The 16,495-nt window shown below is 44.5% G+C and overlaps 1 protein-coding gene across 1 annotated transcript in view; it reads left to right on the top strand.

Annotated features, from left to right (window-relative positions):
• The window catches only part of CD40 (CD40 molecule), an 88,491-nt gene extending 75,041 nt beyond the window's left edge, over nt 1–13,450 (top strand). Inside the window, exons 6-9 of the mRNA XM_077251705.1 lie at nt 10,461–10,519; nt 11,501–11,581; nt 12,686–12,726; nt 12,831–13,450. Coding sequence (XP_077107820.1) covers nt 10,461–10,519; nt 11,501–11,581; nt 12,686–12,726; nt 12,831–12,992 — 343 coding nt within the window. The 3' untranslated portion in view covers nt 12,993–13,450. The remainder of the gene's footprint in view (nt 1–10,460; nt 10,520–11,500; nt 11,582–12,685; nt 12,727–12,830) is intronic.
• The last annotated feature ends 3,045 nt before the right edge of the window (nt 13,451–16,495 follow it).

The following is a 16,495-nucleotide window of genomic DNA, read 5'->3' on the forward strand; positions in this document are numbered from 1 at the left end:
TAACCAAATCTCAACATCATTGAACATGTGTTATGGCTAGCGGAATGCACCGAGTAAATGTAGCTGTTTATTATAAATGGTGCGTTCGCAGCCCGGGGTCCACCGTGCAGGAGGAACCTGCTGCTAGTGAATGGTGGCACTGTTTGGCGGTATAGACTAGCTCTGTTACTACACAGAGTAGCTGTGAGAGGAAAGCACTGTGCCCTGTTAGCCTCACAGGAGCACAAGCTTGCTGCCGAACTGATAGCAGTCAGTGGTTATGCACACACGCAATCTCCTCACCGGAGGTGCTGGAATTCTAGGGGCTTATTTCAGCCGGGTCCCTGAATACATACATACAATCTCCTCACTGGAGGTGCCGGTATTCTAGGGGCTTATTTCAGCCGGGTCCCTGAATCCATTCTGCTCGCCGCTGCCCAGCACTGGCTTCAATGGCAGAAGCTGGAAAAGCAGCAGTAACCCTTTGTACAGAGTCAGACTGAGCGAGACGCTGGGACCGACATCTCCGCTGAGCAGACTCCACTGCGGCAGGAGACGAATGGGAGACCGCAGTGGAGATGGCACGAGATTCCCCCTGTGCAGACGCGGGAACTCGACCCCTAACATTACCCCCCCTCCTAGAGCCCCCCCTCCTTGGACCTCGCTACGCTCGAAGCAGCAATGAGCTGCGGAGCCTGAATGTGCTCAGCAGGCTCCCAGGACCTGTGCTCAGGACCATAACCCTTCCAGTCCACCAAATAAAATTTTTTGCCACGTACCACCTTGTACCCCAAAATAGTATTCACCTCGTAATCGTCCGTAGACGAACCCGATGTCCCAGCAGATGACTCGGAAAACCGGGACATGTATACGGGTTTCAAGAGGGACACATGAAAGGTGTCGGTGATACCCAGGCGTGGCGGAAGGGCTAAACGATAGACCACAGGGTTAACCTGTTCAAGGACCTTGAAGGGGCCCAAGTAGCGAGGTGCAAACTTAGTGGACTCAACTCGCAGCCTGATGTTATGGGCGGAGAGCCACACCAAGTCGCCAGGAGCAAAGGTCGGAGCGGGGCACCAATGTGCATTGGCGGAGGACCTCATTCTCTCCTTGGGGGCCCGAATGGCATCCTGAGTGCGGTCCCAAATATCCCATGCCTCTACAGCCCAGTCTGCCACCCTGGAGTCAGCAGAAGACACGGGCATAGGCACAGGTACCCGCGGATGCTGACCATAGTTAAGGAGGAATGGGGTTTGTCCAGTGGAGTCGGCTACAGCGTTGTTCAGTGCAAACTCCGCCCACGGTAGCAAGGATGCCCAGTCATCCTGCCTGGCTGAGACAAAATGTCGCAGATATGTGACCAAGGTCTGGTTGGCCCTCTCTACCAACCCATTCGTCCCGGGATGATATGCGGAAGAGAGATTCAACTCAATGCTGAGAAGGCGACAAAGCTCTCTCCAGAACCGAGATGCATACTGGGGACCCCGGTCACTGACAATTTTGTCCAGCATACCGTGTAGGCGGAAAATGTGTTTTATAAACAACGCTGCCAAGGCCCATGCAGAAGGTAGCCGTGGAGGCGGTACCAAGTGCAGCATTTTAGAAAAATGATGGTACAGCCACGAGACTTGGGCAAACCCACCACAAAGTCCATCCCGACCATCTCCCAGGGCCTGTCTGCCACCGGCAAGGGATAGAATAACCCAGCTGGCCATTGTCGAGGAGACTTATTTTTGGTGCAGGAGACAAACGCCCAAATATAATCTCCGACGTCACGAACCATATGTAGCCACCAGTACGTCCTCGCCAGCAGTTCAGATGTCCTCTTTGTCCCAAAGTGTCCACCCACCCTGGACAAATGAGCCCAAGAGAGAACCTCCGGTCGCAAATTAATGGGTACAAAAGTCTTGCCCGGAGGCACAGACTCTAGCAAAACCGGAGCTACGGTTCTCAGGCTCTCAGAAGGGACAATAAGGCGAGGCTCCCCTACCTCCTCCTCAGATGACACAACGGAGCGAGAGAGGGCGTCAGCATGAATGTTCTTCTCCCCAGCGAGATAATGGAGGGTGAAGTGGAACCGGGAGAAGAACAAAGACCATCTGGCCTGATGAGAATTTAGCCGCTGGGCTGTTTGCAAATATACCAGATTTTTGTGGTCCGTGAAGACTTGAAAGGGAAAGCGAACCCCCTCCAAAAGATGTCTCCACTCCGAGAAAGCCAACTTCATTGCTAGCAACTCCCTGTCCCCTATGGAATAATTCCTCTCCGCTGGTGTGAAGGTCTTGGAGAAGAAGAAGCAAGGATGCTTCTGACCTTGAGCATCCTTTTGGAAGAGGACTGCTCCTGCACCAACGGATGAGGCGTCCACCTCCATTATAAACGGCTTATCAACATCGGGACAATGTAGGATGGGAGCACTAGCAAAATGAGACTTAATAGAAGAGAAGGCCCTGGAGACCTCTTCAGACCACAATTTGGGATTTGCTCCCTTCTTGGTGAGGGCTACCAAGGGAGCTACCAAAGTTGAGAAGTGGGGAATGAACTGGCGATAGTAATTAATGAACCCCATAAAGCGCTGCACCGCTTTAAGTGAATCGGGTTCTTGCCAGTCTATCACAGCCTGTAGTTTGGCAGGATCCATAGCCAATCCCTGGGCGGAGATGATATAGCCCAGGAAAGGTAAAGACTCCTGCTCAAACATACACTTTTCCAACTTTGCATACAGGGAATTTGCCTGTAAGAGGTCGAAGACTCTGCCAACATCTCTCTGGTGGGAGTCAATATCTGGAGAGAAGATGAGCATATCATCCAGATAGACTACGACCGAGGTGGAGAGCATATCCTGGAAGATATCATTGACAAAGTCTTGGAAAACGGCTGGGGCATTACAGAGCCCGAAGAGCATCACAAGATACTCATAGTGCCCATCCCTGGTATTAAACGCGCATCTTCCATTCGTCGCCCTCAAGGATGCGAATCCGGTTATAAGCACCCCGCAGATCTAATTTGGTAAATACCCTTGCTCCCTGTAGCCTATCAAAGAGCTCTGAAATCAGGGGCAATGGGTACTTATTCTTAACGGTGATGTCGTTAAGACCCCTGTAATCTATGCAAGGACATAACTCTCCGTTCTTCTTCTGCACAAAGAAGAACCCCGCCCGTGCGGGTGACACTGACTTCCTAATGAACCCTCTTGCCAAATTCTCCTGGATGTATTGGGACATAGCCTCCATCTCCGGGAGAGAGAGGGGGTAGACATGTCCCCGAGGAGGTTCTGCTCCAGGCAAGAGATCAATAGGACAGTCATAGGGACGGTGAGGCGGAAGGGTCTCCACAGCCTTTTTGGAGAAGACGTCTGCATAGGACCAATAGCATTTGGGAAGAGAAGAAAGATCTGTGGGTGTCTCAGTGGTGGAAACCTGAACGCACTCTCTCACACATCTGCCCTTACATGATTCACTCCAACCCAATATCCTCCCAGAGGTCCACTCAATATGTGGGGAGTGGAAACGGAGCCAGGGTATTCCCAGCAGAATCTCGTCCATTCCCTCGGGAAGGACAAGAAGGGAAATAATCTCCTGGTGGGAAGGGGACATGGATAACGTGAAAGGGACAGTCTGGTGTGTGATTTGTGTGGGAAGAGTCGACCCATTCACTACTCTAACAGTCACCGGTTTGGTGAGCATCACCTGAGGTATTGCATGGCGCAATTGATACTAGCGCATGGCCGTGCGGCCATGCGAGCCTTTTATAGCTGCAGCAAGTACAAGACCTTCCTAGAAGGACCAATGAGAGGCTACCACAGAGCCTGAGCACCTTCAGGACCTTCCTGGAGAACCAATGGATTTAGCTGCAGTATCCAAACATGTGACCCTTGATCTCCAATGGGAAATCTTACCCTGGGCATGCTCAGAAGGAGAAAAGCAGGAATTAGTCCCAAAAGCGTCTGCTCGCCACTGCCCAGCACTGGCTTCAATGGCAGAAGCTGGAAAAGCAGCAGTAACCCTTTGTACAGTGTCAGACTGAGCGAGACGCTGGGACCGATGTCTCCGCTGAGCAGACTCCACTGTGGCAGGAGACGAATAGGAGACTGCAGCGGAGATGGCACGAGATTCCCCCTGTGCAGAGGCGGGAACTCGACCCCTAACAACATGCATTTCACATGTTTAAGAAAACAATTAAAGTGAACCTGTCAGCAGGATTGAGCTCAGTAAACTACAGACAGTGTCAGGTTGGTTCTGCTATACTAATGTATACTATAGATAGATACTACTGCGCAGGCACTGCCACCGGCGCCATTATGATGGAGCCAATTTTTTTTTTCTCTGGCAAAATGGCGCAGACGGCGACATCTACACAGTAGCATCTATCGCATTCCGATAGATGCTACTGTGCAGGTGCCATCGGCGCCATCTTGGTGGAGCCAATTTCTTTTTCCCATAGCAAATTGGTGCCAGCGGCCGTGCCTGCTCAGTAACATCTATCGGAAGGTGATAACTGCTATTGTGCAGTCACTGCCACCGACACCATTTTCCCCACAATACTATATGATGAAATCATACATGAATATATGCATATTATCCATTGTATCATGCTACAGCACAGTCGCTGCTGAAGGATTAGTGATCTGTCATTAGCCCATAACCATGCACATGTAAAGAAAAAAACACAAAGCCTCGCCCACAGGCCACCCCAGAGCACTAGAGTCTCATTAACTGAAAACTACAGATAAAGATTAAACAACCACAAGATGGATTTCATCAACCAAGGTATCATTTTAATCAGTATAACAGCGCCGACCTAACCAACTGCAGTAAAGGGCTGGTAAATCATCACAAGGGAGGAAACCAAGCGTTTAGTGTCATTCATGGCTTTCAGACTTCAAGCAGTCATTGCCTGCAAAGGATTCTCTACAAACTATTAAAAACTAACATTTTATTTATGGTAAAGTTAATGTGTCCAATTACTTTTGAGTCCCTGAAATGAGAAGGCTTTGTAGAAAAATGGTTGCAATTCCTAAATATTTCACAGGATATTTTTGTTCAACCCATTTAGTTAAACCTGAAAGTTTTCACTTCAATTGCATCTCAGTTGTTTTATTTTAAATAAAAAATAGCTGCATGCAGAGCCCAAATCATGAAGATTCGGTCATTACCCAAATATTTCTGGACCTAACTATATTTTGAGAAGGTGGCTAGGGAACATGTGTTCCAGATGGCTAGTCTGCGTCAGGTCCCTTGCCAGTTTCTCTCTACACATATACATTCACACATAGAGAGACTTGTTAGTCAACTGGAGTAGGGAAAAACTGCCTGGAAACCTGACTCCAACTAGTCATCCAAGACACATAGTCCCCAGTTGGCTTATTAATTTCTGTTTTCTCTGAAATGCCACAGCATTTTAGATTAAAACATATCTTCATGCTGCCTGTGGTTTGGGCAACATGAATCTACACCTTGATGTCGGCTGTTGGGCTCACATATATTGACCAATCTATGCGCTAAGTACCTTTTTACTGTAATTTTTCATAGTCATATTGCAGTCTAATTTTTCCATTATTTCATATGTACATAATTTAGCATTTTCTTATTTTCTATGGCAGTAACGCAGTTCCATTATTCTAGAGTTATCATTTTTAGCAATTCTGGGTGCAACCAAATCTTTTTCCATAGTTATATTATTTTTAGTTGACACCTGTTCACACTAGCTTGGATGAGCTAGTCATTTTCTTCTATTTGTAGCAAACCTTTTTTGACTAGAGATGAGCAGACCCCTGGATGTCCTGCAGGTTCGGCCGAACAGTTAAAAAAAAGTTTGGGTTTGGTACCAGAACCGTACTCAGACCCCAAACTAAACCTTGACCCCATTCACTTGAATGGGGGGCTTAAACATCCAGTGTTCCTCACGCTGTCAGGTGCATGAGAGTGTGGCAAACACTGCTTCTGATCGGCTGTAAAATCATTATTGCTGGACAGACGACCAAGGTTCCTACGCTGTCAAATGACAATGTGAACCCACAGCTGTGATCGCAGGTAAAAAGTTTACCTCCGGTTACTGGCATGGGCTGATGGGACTACTGCTCTTCCTGCTGCTAATAACAGCGAGAGCACGAGCGACTGATAGGATTATATATCAGCCGTCTCCTGTGCTCTAAATAAATAATTTAAAACGGCGTGAGTTCCCCTGTATTTTTGATACCCTGCAATAGAGGGGTCCCCAAGCTGTTTTTTAAATTATTTAAATAAATAATTAAAAAAACGACATAGAGTCCCCAACATTTTTGACAACCAGCATTGCTAAAGCAGAGAGCTGGGGGCAGGTGTTTTCAGGCTGGTAAGTGTTCGTTGATATTGGTCCCCCTCAGCCTAAAAACTACAGCCCACAGCTGCCCATAAAAGGTGCATCTATTAGATGCACCAATTCTGGCACTTTTTCCGGCCCTTCCCACTTGCCCTGTAGCGGCGTCAAGTGGGGTTCATATCTGTGGGGTTGATGTCACCTTTGTATTGTCTTCTTTAATGATTCTAAATTAAACCATACTCATGTCATTGCCCATTCCATTGAAGCCATCGTCTCCTATAATAAAACAAAAATAAAAAACAACCATATCCCTCACCTGTCCATTGTTCTGTATCATGCCATAATCCATGTTTGGGGATAAACATTTTTCAACCTGGATAGTGCCAAGATGCTCCAAAAGGAAAAGGAAATCCAGCAAAAGGCGGTGGTTGCTTAAAAATTGTTTTTTATTCCAAGCAGATAAAATCATTTAGCTAACATATTCTGTCCAGCACTGTATTACACTTATGAAACAAGATCAACGTATTTCGACTTGCGTCTTATTCATGATCTCATGCCAAGATGCAACCATCCAGGCTGAGAACCACTGGGGAATGAGCAGTATCAGTGACTAGCGGTAATGTCATCAAGGGTTATACCTCCGATCACAGCTGCAGGCTCATGCTGTCAATTGACAGCATGGAAACCGTGGCTGTCTAATCAGCGGTAATGATTTTACAGCCTATCAGAAGCAGTGTTTGCTGCACTGTCATGCACACCCGGTGTTTGGGGGGCCGAACCCGAACAGTAACACGGACTTCCTCGTGAAGTCCATGTTCGTTGTCCGTGCCCGAACAGTAGTTGTTCGGTACAAACGCCGAACTATACTGTTCGGGTACACCCATATCTTTTTTTAACATGTGCACTCCCACTCCCATCAGCCTCAGCTGATTTTCAGTAGTAAGCTGGTTCCTTCCTGCTCTATAAATTGTAGGCTTCTTGCCCAGGATATCAGCACAGGGACTCAACAATGAAGGACGCCTTGACGTTGGCAGTTAGGCTCACATATATTGCCCAATCTATGCGTGAAGTTCCATTTTTTACTGTAATTTTTCATAGCAATATTGCAGTTTCAGTTTTCTAATTTTCCATATGTACATAATGCAGCATTTTCCTATTTTCTATGATGTTACTCTGCTGTCATTATCTGGTTATTTAGATGCTTACAACTCCATGCCCCTGAGAAGTATTGTTTTTGAGTGTATTGCCTCTGAGTCTTCACTCATGCCCTTTCCATACTCTAGGAATGGCGCAAGCACTAAATTCTTTGCTTGTATAGCTAGTCCTTATGATCTGGGAATAAATGAAGCATGCCTGTCCTGTAGTAAGTAAACTACATATCTTACATCAGTCTGTTTCAAAGAGCATTGATTTTATAGGGGACTGTCATTGAGACTGCTGCAGTATAGCAAATTGAAGACAATGATAGGGGACCCAGCTGTTTCGCCATTATTACAGCTGCTTGAAACATGTCATATTTGGAACAGATAGAGATTTCATTTTCACTCCAGAGTGCATGTTACTTTATTTTTACTATGACTGTTTCTACTAATGCTAAAGTTACCATATTAATATGGTTTTCACATCACGTGTGCTGAACAGATGTTCATTTTCTACCGGATTATAGAAAAGCTTGTTTAAAAAAAAAAAGAAGGCAGGCAATTGAGTGTAGTGTCTTTTATAACAAATCAAAGTATTGTTTGTAGGTTTCGTTTCCCTTTAACGTCATTCTGTCATTTCATTTATTTGTTAAGTGGAAACTGCTATAATGAATATCAATTATGAATGTGTAGTCTGTATTCTGTTTATTAATAAAATGTTACGACTGTAAGGAACGACTTTGAAGAACTCAATCGAGATAGCTATTTAATTGCAAAGTGTTGTGCAAAGCGGCAGCAGTGATATAAATGTGTTTTATATGAAGAAAACCTCAGCCTGCTTCCACACATTATATTATATTTGGTAATACTTCTGTAAAGAAAGTAAGACACACACAGTGCATCGAATGGATTGTCGGAAAATCACTACTCTCTTTCGATGCATGGTCAAGTAAAACAGCAATTTTTGATTACAATACTGGTAGGTTAATTGACTTCCTATGGAATTGTCCCTTGAGTGTGTCCGAGATAGAAAAATTAGATTGCGAGACTAGTTAAGCACGGGAACTATTGTGAATGGTGATAATCTCTGTAGAGCACAGCGAAATATATTAGTGCTATGCAACCAAGTGTTTATAACATAGTTCGGTATGTGGTTGGTAAAGACTGCAAATTTGGAGGTGGGTTTGTTGTGTGTGTACAGTAGGGAACATAGGATTATTTTGCCAAGAAGAACATATCCGAGATAGAAAAAGGAGATTATGAGCTTAGTTAAGGACAGGAATTAATGTAAATGGTGACAGTCTCGGTGGAATAAGTTGGTTCTATACAACCAGCTGTTTCAGTTTATTTGGTGTGTGGTTCAGCTAAAAAGTTTGGAGGTGGGTTCATTGTGTGCGTACAGTAGGGAGCATGGGAACATGTTGACAAGAAGAATATATCTGATATAGAAAAAAGAGATTGTCTGCTTAGTTAAGGACAGGACCTAGTGTAAATTGTGATAATCTCGGTAGAATATGTTGGCGCTATTTAACCACCTGTTTCCGTTTATTTGGTATGTGGTTTATGGAGCTTACAAATTTGGAGGGTTTTTGGGTGTTTATAGTAGGGAACATGGGAATATGTTGACAAGAACTTACAACTCATGAAGAGAATGACTTTATGGGAACAATGATGAGGGCACTTCTGGGAATATTGATGCTACTGCAATCAATGGTACTGTTACACTGAGCTCAGATAATGTTTCTTAGAGGACTAGGATGGATTTCCTTCAGGTAAAGGAAGGAATGTCATCTCAAAACTGTACTTTTGGCCACAATGGCTACTATTAAATAGGTCCATGTACACAGGATGATGGTCTTCTAAATATGACTGTGCATGCAAACTTTCTTTCCCAATTATTCACCCAGGTAAACATTTCCTGCAATCGAATAACAGATTGTAGAACGCTTGTTTGTCATTGATCACATTGTCAGCAGCACATTCCCTTATGTAAAAAGGGATGTGCTGTCGTCAATAATTAAATCTGTATGGAACGTACAATTATACGCCAAACCCCTCGATAATTGTAACACGTAAATGTAATTAAATTAATGTTGATCTAACTTTCTATATCATCAATCACCACTTGTTATGGGCAAATTATCTACATGGGCCCAAACTTGTTGTGTTTCCATCCCGAACATTTATGGGATGTGCACTGGATGTTCTTGAAAGTGAAAGGCACTCTTTATGGTCTTTCTCTACTAACCAAAATTTGAAGGTCTTTAACAAGATCAACAAGACATCAATTCAATTACCATTTTATAATTGGCTATTTGGACATTGATTTTGTAAATCAGACAGGCCCTTCAAATATAACATAGAAGACCCTCATACACATTAGATAAAAGTCAGCTAAATCTGTCCATTTTGGCATGACCTAAATTGCATGGGAGCCTTATCATACTCCCATTACAGGTGATGTTGGGGGAGAGAAGGACCAGGCATTCTGATGTTAAATGTTCAATCATTTTGTTCATCCTAGTGATAAGAGGTATCCGACAGAGGCTTAAGCCTCTCACACATTATATGAATGTTTTCCAAACCACTGATATTGTTGGGTTTCACCCACTGTCTAATGTGCAAGGGAACCCCAAACAGATGATTTTCTGGGGGTTAATGATCCAGGATGTCCGATTTCAGACTGCCGATCCATTTTTCTCCCTTAGGAAAGCCACCACAAGAGCTGTCTGGGAGCAGTCATAGAGACCACAGGACCACTCAACAGAGAGAGAGATCTTGTGTATGGGAGACATAGTCAATATACTGTAGCTGCCTGACAAATGATGGTACAAGCAGCCATCTAATGTGTATAGGGGGCTTACTTTAACTCTCCCTATTGAAAACACATGCAATTTTGGACAAGCGTTCATACGCATATGTGTTGGACAGATCATTGTTGGCCGAGTGCTTCGTAAAATTGGTTTCTTACCTGCAATATACAATAACTTTTTCTTTTACAAAAGATCCAATTTATCTGATAACTAACTTTTTCTGCTTTAGATGTGGACATGCCGATATGATACTACAGATAGGAACTCCAACTACTGATGTTGTTTGTGGTGAGTTATGATCCATGCCTAATGGGATATCATATTTGGATTGATATATTTTCACACTTTGCTCAAGAAAACACCGCAAAAAGGAGAAACTCGATAAAGATAAAAAGTCAGTGAAATTATAATATAATATTGCCTAAGCCTTGCATGACTGGAGTTTGATGCAGGAGTGCTGCTCTTTTACTTTGTTCAGATTACTTCAAAATGATGATAGCCTTTTCATAGAGGAAAAAGACAGGAACAGGGACCACCTATTACAATTAGCAATACTAAAAGTCAATATTGACCCTTTAAAGGTCTTTGCCACATGACGTACGAAAAGAAGAGTGTCAGAGGCCTCTAACCTGGCCAACCAGTTCACTCGCTTTGAGCTGATGAGGAGCAAACACCCCGAAACACGTGTTTGCAATAGGAGTTTATGATTTGTCATCTTAGCCTGTCATGTGGCACGTTTCTTTAAAGGGTTGATATTGGCTTTTAGGATTACTAATTCCAATAGCTGGCACTAGATTTCTTGTACTCTTCCTCTCTGAACAAGCTATTTGCATGTTTAATTTACCAGTGGAGCATTGCATGTCTTATAGGTCTTCCTATGTCACTTGGGCGCTGTCAACAAGAAGAAGCTTTAGCCCTTAAACCCTTGAAAATTATGAGAAATGTAAAGACAAATTAACGTAATCATACATTTTACAACACTTGTGGAGTGGTTTGGTTGGTAGAAGTCAACCAGTGTATTATCAATACATAATAAATGAGCCCGTATTGGTTTCTTTCAGAAAGTTTGGGTTTAGCAGTGCTAAAATATTCTAGGCTGACTGTAAGCCTGTGTGCAGAGGGGTACTGTGATAACGTGCATCAGCTGAGCACTGGCTGACAGTAGTATGCTACGTTGATGTGGGGGAGTATTGTGTTGGCCCCAGCCAATGTTTGCTGCCAAGTCCACCACTGATTGTTATAATGTGATTTTTTTTCTTTCCTTTCCAGAACCTAGATCCAATACTTGGGTATACGTTGTAGTCATCATGGTGGTCCTGGTGGCACTTTTTGTGCCAGCTATAGTCTTCAGTAAGTACAAATATATTCACAACGGAAAATAACAGCAAAAGGAGGCCTGCTGTTTGCCCTTTGAAGTGTAGTCTACAGTCTAATGTTTATGTACATAGTGTCAGCTCCCTGATACCTAACATTGAGAAGGATTGACCATGTAACATTTCAGGGGTGCCTTTTAGAGGTTTATTCCCCCTTTGTCTATTAAAATATTTATGCATAGTTAAAGGGTTTTTTCACATTTAGGGCATGTATTTAGGGCTAAAAAATATTTTTTCTTTTGGTTTTCTTTAAAAATGTTGCACCGTTTGACTTTTACAGGTTCTTTGTTTTGCTGCACATTCAACTGTAATGTGGTCTTTGGCCCTAGATCAGCTGAGAGGACCTCAGAAAAACACAGATAAAAGAGTTACACTTTCCTGTCAGAATGAGATTCGTGATGGATTCTCAGTTTTTCTACCCCATCTGAAAGCAGCATGATGTAGGGGCAAAGACCCTGGTTTCAGCAATATACAGTATTGCTTACTTGGCTGCTTGCTGTAGTTTTGATAAAATTATTGTTTAATCTGCTGCTAATTTTACCAGTTCTTTCAATGCTGAGCTGTGCAACTGATAAGCAGTTTTCTGCCTATGCACAGTGTAAACAGAAATCTGTCAATCAGTGTGTGTGTGTGTGGGGGGGGGTAAATAGAGTTAATCAATATGGCAGTCTACCTGGCAGTAGGTTAACTAGTCCTCTAGTGATACTCTATGGTAAATAAAACAGTGGTTTTGTCAAAACTACAGCAAGCAGCTGCGTAAGTAACAAATCGTTACTTAGGGTCTATCATATTAGATGTCAAATACCTGGTGACAGATTCCCTTTAAATTAAAGCTACCTTTGCTATCAGGGCATCATTAAAGATTGGGAGACAGGGACTCCCTGCGGCTGCTGTAGGGGAAATGTATTGTTATATTCAAATGAATAGTTGTCCATGTAACAGGCGTGTGGGCTGATGAAATAGACTTGTCCTAACAGGATCACCTAGATGACACCCATATAATAGACATCTTATTAGATATCTTATTTCTTACCCAATATTCACCAAAGGTTCAATAATTTTTACTATTTTTTTTTTTTAGTTAGGAAATCATATTGTAAGGACAAGAACAAAAAAAGACAGGTAAGAAAGAGACTAGCGTCCATGTGGAGGCCAATCCATATAAGAGCTCAATACCCACAGCATTGCTATCATGATTATTTTTGCCTTTTTTCTATTTTTCACAGACTCCACCTAAGGAAAACAATGAACAACAGCCTATTAAACCTGCAGAAGTCAACGTCAACCTTCCTGAAGAAGATCAGGATGATCAGGATATTACAATGCAAGGACTACCGGTGGCCCAGGAGCAGGGGAAGGACTACCACATGTCACAGGAGGAAGTCTGAAAGGACTACAGACGTCAAAATTAGCAAAGGTTCAAAATCATACTTGTAAAATAGGCAACAGTCTGACAGTCATTAATATTACTAAGAGTAGGAGTAGAAGCTTCAACGTGTCAGTAAAGACTTCCCTAAAAGACGTACTCCCTGGTAGAAGCAAACACTGAAATGTATGTTGGGGAGCAGCTGCTGTGTTTGTCAGTATCTACATTATATGGACTCATTTTTTAACATTTTTCTGTTCTGGACTTCTTGTAAGTATTTATTTATGAGTGACAGCCTTTACAGTTTATTGGCAACACTTGGCTAATATGGTGTTTTTATGCCATGTGTTTCTTGAATTTACTACACATTGTTTAATGAATTATGGATCATTACTTTTCCTTTACTGTGAGTGTTATGACCTTTTTAACTGTGATTTTATTAAAAATGTGTAATATCAATAAAGGAGAACTATTTTTGCTATTTGGTTGTGGTTTGTATTTCTGTAGGTCTTTCTATATTAGTAAAGATGATTAAACTGGGCTTAAAAGGATTCTGCCAGCTGGATCAACCCTCCCCAGAGGCGTAGCTAGGGTTTCAGCTTAGGGGGGGGCGAAACATCTGAGTGGGCCCCTAACCAGCTAACCCTGATTACAGCTACGGTTGTGCACTTATTGTGAATATAGGGGAACCTCAGAATGTGACCCTACTGTTATTGAAAATAAATCTATATACAAAAACGAACATTGACTTTACTGCCATATTGGACCATATGCACAATAATAATGTACCCTAAGTTCCCCATGTACTGCTCCATTATACACCGTATCGTGAACTTAAAGCTTCCCTATACACAGTCTAAGGCTCCCACAGCTCCCCTATACACAGTATGATGGTTCTATAACTCCCCTATACACAGTCTAAGGCTCCCACAGCTCCCCTATACATAGTATGATGGTTCTATAACTCCCCTGTACACCGTATGATGTTCCCACTGCTCCCCTCTACACAGTATGATACCACTGCTCCCCTATAGATAGTATGAGCCCAATGCTCCCCTATACACAGTATAATGCTGACAGAAGTCCACTATAGAAAGTATAATGCCCCCCAGAGCTCCCCTATATACAGTGTAATAGGCCAACAGCTCCCATATGCACAATATGCATTCACAGTTTTCTATACAAAATATGATGGGCCAGTAGCTCCCGTCAAACAGTATGATGTCCCTCACCGTTCCCCTGTACACAGTATGATGGGCCCACAGCTCCTTTATACACAGTATGATGGGCCCGCAGCTCCCTTATACACAGTATGATGGACCTGCAGCTCCCTTATACACAGTATGATGGGCCTGCAGCTCCCTTATACACAGTATGATGGGCTCGCAGCTCCCTTATACACAGTATGATGGGCCCACAGCTCCCTTATACACAGTATGATGTGTGCACAGCTTCCTTATACACAGTATGATGGGCCTGCAGCTCCCTTATACACAGTATGATGGGCTCGCAGCTCCCTTATACACAGTATGATGGGCCCACAGCTCCCTTATACACAGTATGATGTGTGCACAGCTTCCTTATACACAGTATGATGGGCCCGCAGCTCCCTTATACACAGTGTGATGGGCCCGCAGCTCCCGTATACACAGCATGATGGGTCCGCAGCTCCCTTATACACAGTATGATGTGTGCACAGCCTCCTTATACACAGTATGATGGGCCCGCAGCTCCCTTATACACAGTATGATTGGCCCGCAGCTCCCGTATACACAGGATGATGGGCCCGCAGCTCCCTTATACACAGTATGATGGGCCTGCAGCTCCCTTATACACAGTATGATGGGCCCGCAGCTCCCTTATATACAGTATGATGGGCCCGCAGCTTCCTTAAACACAGTATGATGGGCCCACATCTCCCTTATACACAGTATGATGTGTGCACAGCTTCCTTATACACAGTATGATGGGCCCACAGCTCCCTTATACACAGTATGATGGGCCCGCAGCTCCCTTATACACAGTGTGATGGGCCCGCAGCTCCCGTATACACAGTATGATGGGTCCGCAGCTCCCTTATACACAGTATGATGTGTGCACAGCCTCCTTATACACAGTATGATGGGCCCGCAGCTCCCTTATACACAGTATGATTGGCCCGCAGCTCCCGTATACACAGGATGATGGGCCCGCACCTCCCTTATACACAGTATGATGTGTGCACAGCTTCCTTATACACAGTATGATGGGCCCGCAGCTTCCTTATACACAGTATGATGGGCCCACAGCCCACTTATACACAGTATGATGGGCCCACAGCTCCCTTATACACAGTATGATGGGCCCGCAGCTCCCTTATACACAGTATGATGGGCCCGCAGCTCCCTTATGCACAGTATTATGGGCCCGCAGCTCCCTTATACACAGTATGATGGGCCCGCAGCTCCCTTATGCACAGTATGATGGGCCCGCAGCTCCCTTATACACAGTATGATTGGCCCGCAGCTCCCGTATACACAGGATGATGGGCCCGCAGCTCCCTTATACACAGTATGATGGGCCTGCAGCTCCCTTATACACAGTATGATGGGCTCGCAGCTTCCTTAAACACAGTATGATGGGCCCACATCTCCCTTATACACAGTATGATGTGTGCACAGCTTCCTTATACACAGTATGATGGGCCCACAGCTCCCTTATACACAGTATGATGGGCCCGCAGCTCCCTTATACACAGTGTGATGGGCCCGCAGCTCCCGTATACACAGTATGATGGGTCCGCAGCTCCCTTATACACAGTATGATGTGTGCACAGCCTCCTTATACACAGTATGATGGGCCCGCAGCTCCCTTATACACAGTATGATTGGCCCGCAGCTCCCGTATACACAGGATGATGGGCCCGCACCTCCCTTATACACAGTATGATGTGTGCACAGCTTCCTTATACACAGTATGATGGGCCCGCAGCTTCCTTATACACAGTATGATGGGCCCACAGCCCACTTATACACAGTATGATGGGCCCACAGCTCCCTTATACACAGTATGATGGGCCCGCAGCTCCCTTATACACAGTATGATGGGCCCGCAGCTCCCTTATGCACAGTATTATGGGCCCGCAGCTCCCTTATACACAGTATGATGGGCCCACAGCTCCCTTATACACAGTATGATGTGTGCACAGCTTCCTTATACACAGTATGATGGGCCCACAGCTCCCTTATACACAGTATGATGGGCCCGCAGCTCCCTTATACACAGTGTGATGGGCCTGCAGCTCCCGTATACACAGTATGATGGGTCCGCAGCTCCCTTATACACAGTATGATGTGTGCACAGCCTCCTTATACACAGTATGATGGGCCCGCAGCTCCCTTATACACAGTATGATTGGCCCGCAGCTCCCGTATACACAGGATGATGGGCCCGCAGCTCCCTTATACACAGTATGATGGGCCTGCAGCTCCCTTATACACAGTATGATGGGCCCGCAGCTCCCTTATATACAGTATGATGGGCCCG

This window comes from Ranitomeya variabilis, chromosome 4 (genome assembly GCF_051348905.1).
Source record: "Ranitomeya variabilis isolate aRanVar5 chromosome 4, aRanVar5.hap1, whole genome shotgun sequence".
Classification (NCBI taxonomy): domain Eukaryota; kingdom Metazoa; phylum Chordata; class Amphibia; order Anura; family Dendrobatidae; genus Ranitomeya; species Ranitomeya variabilis.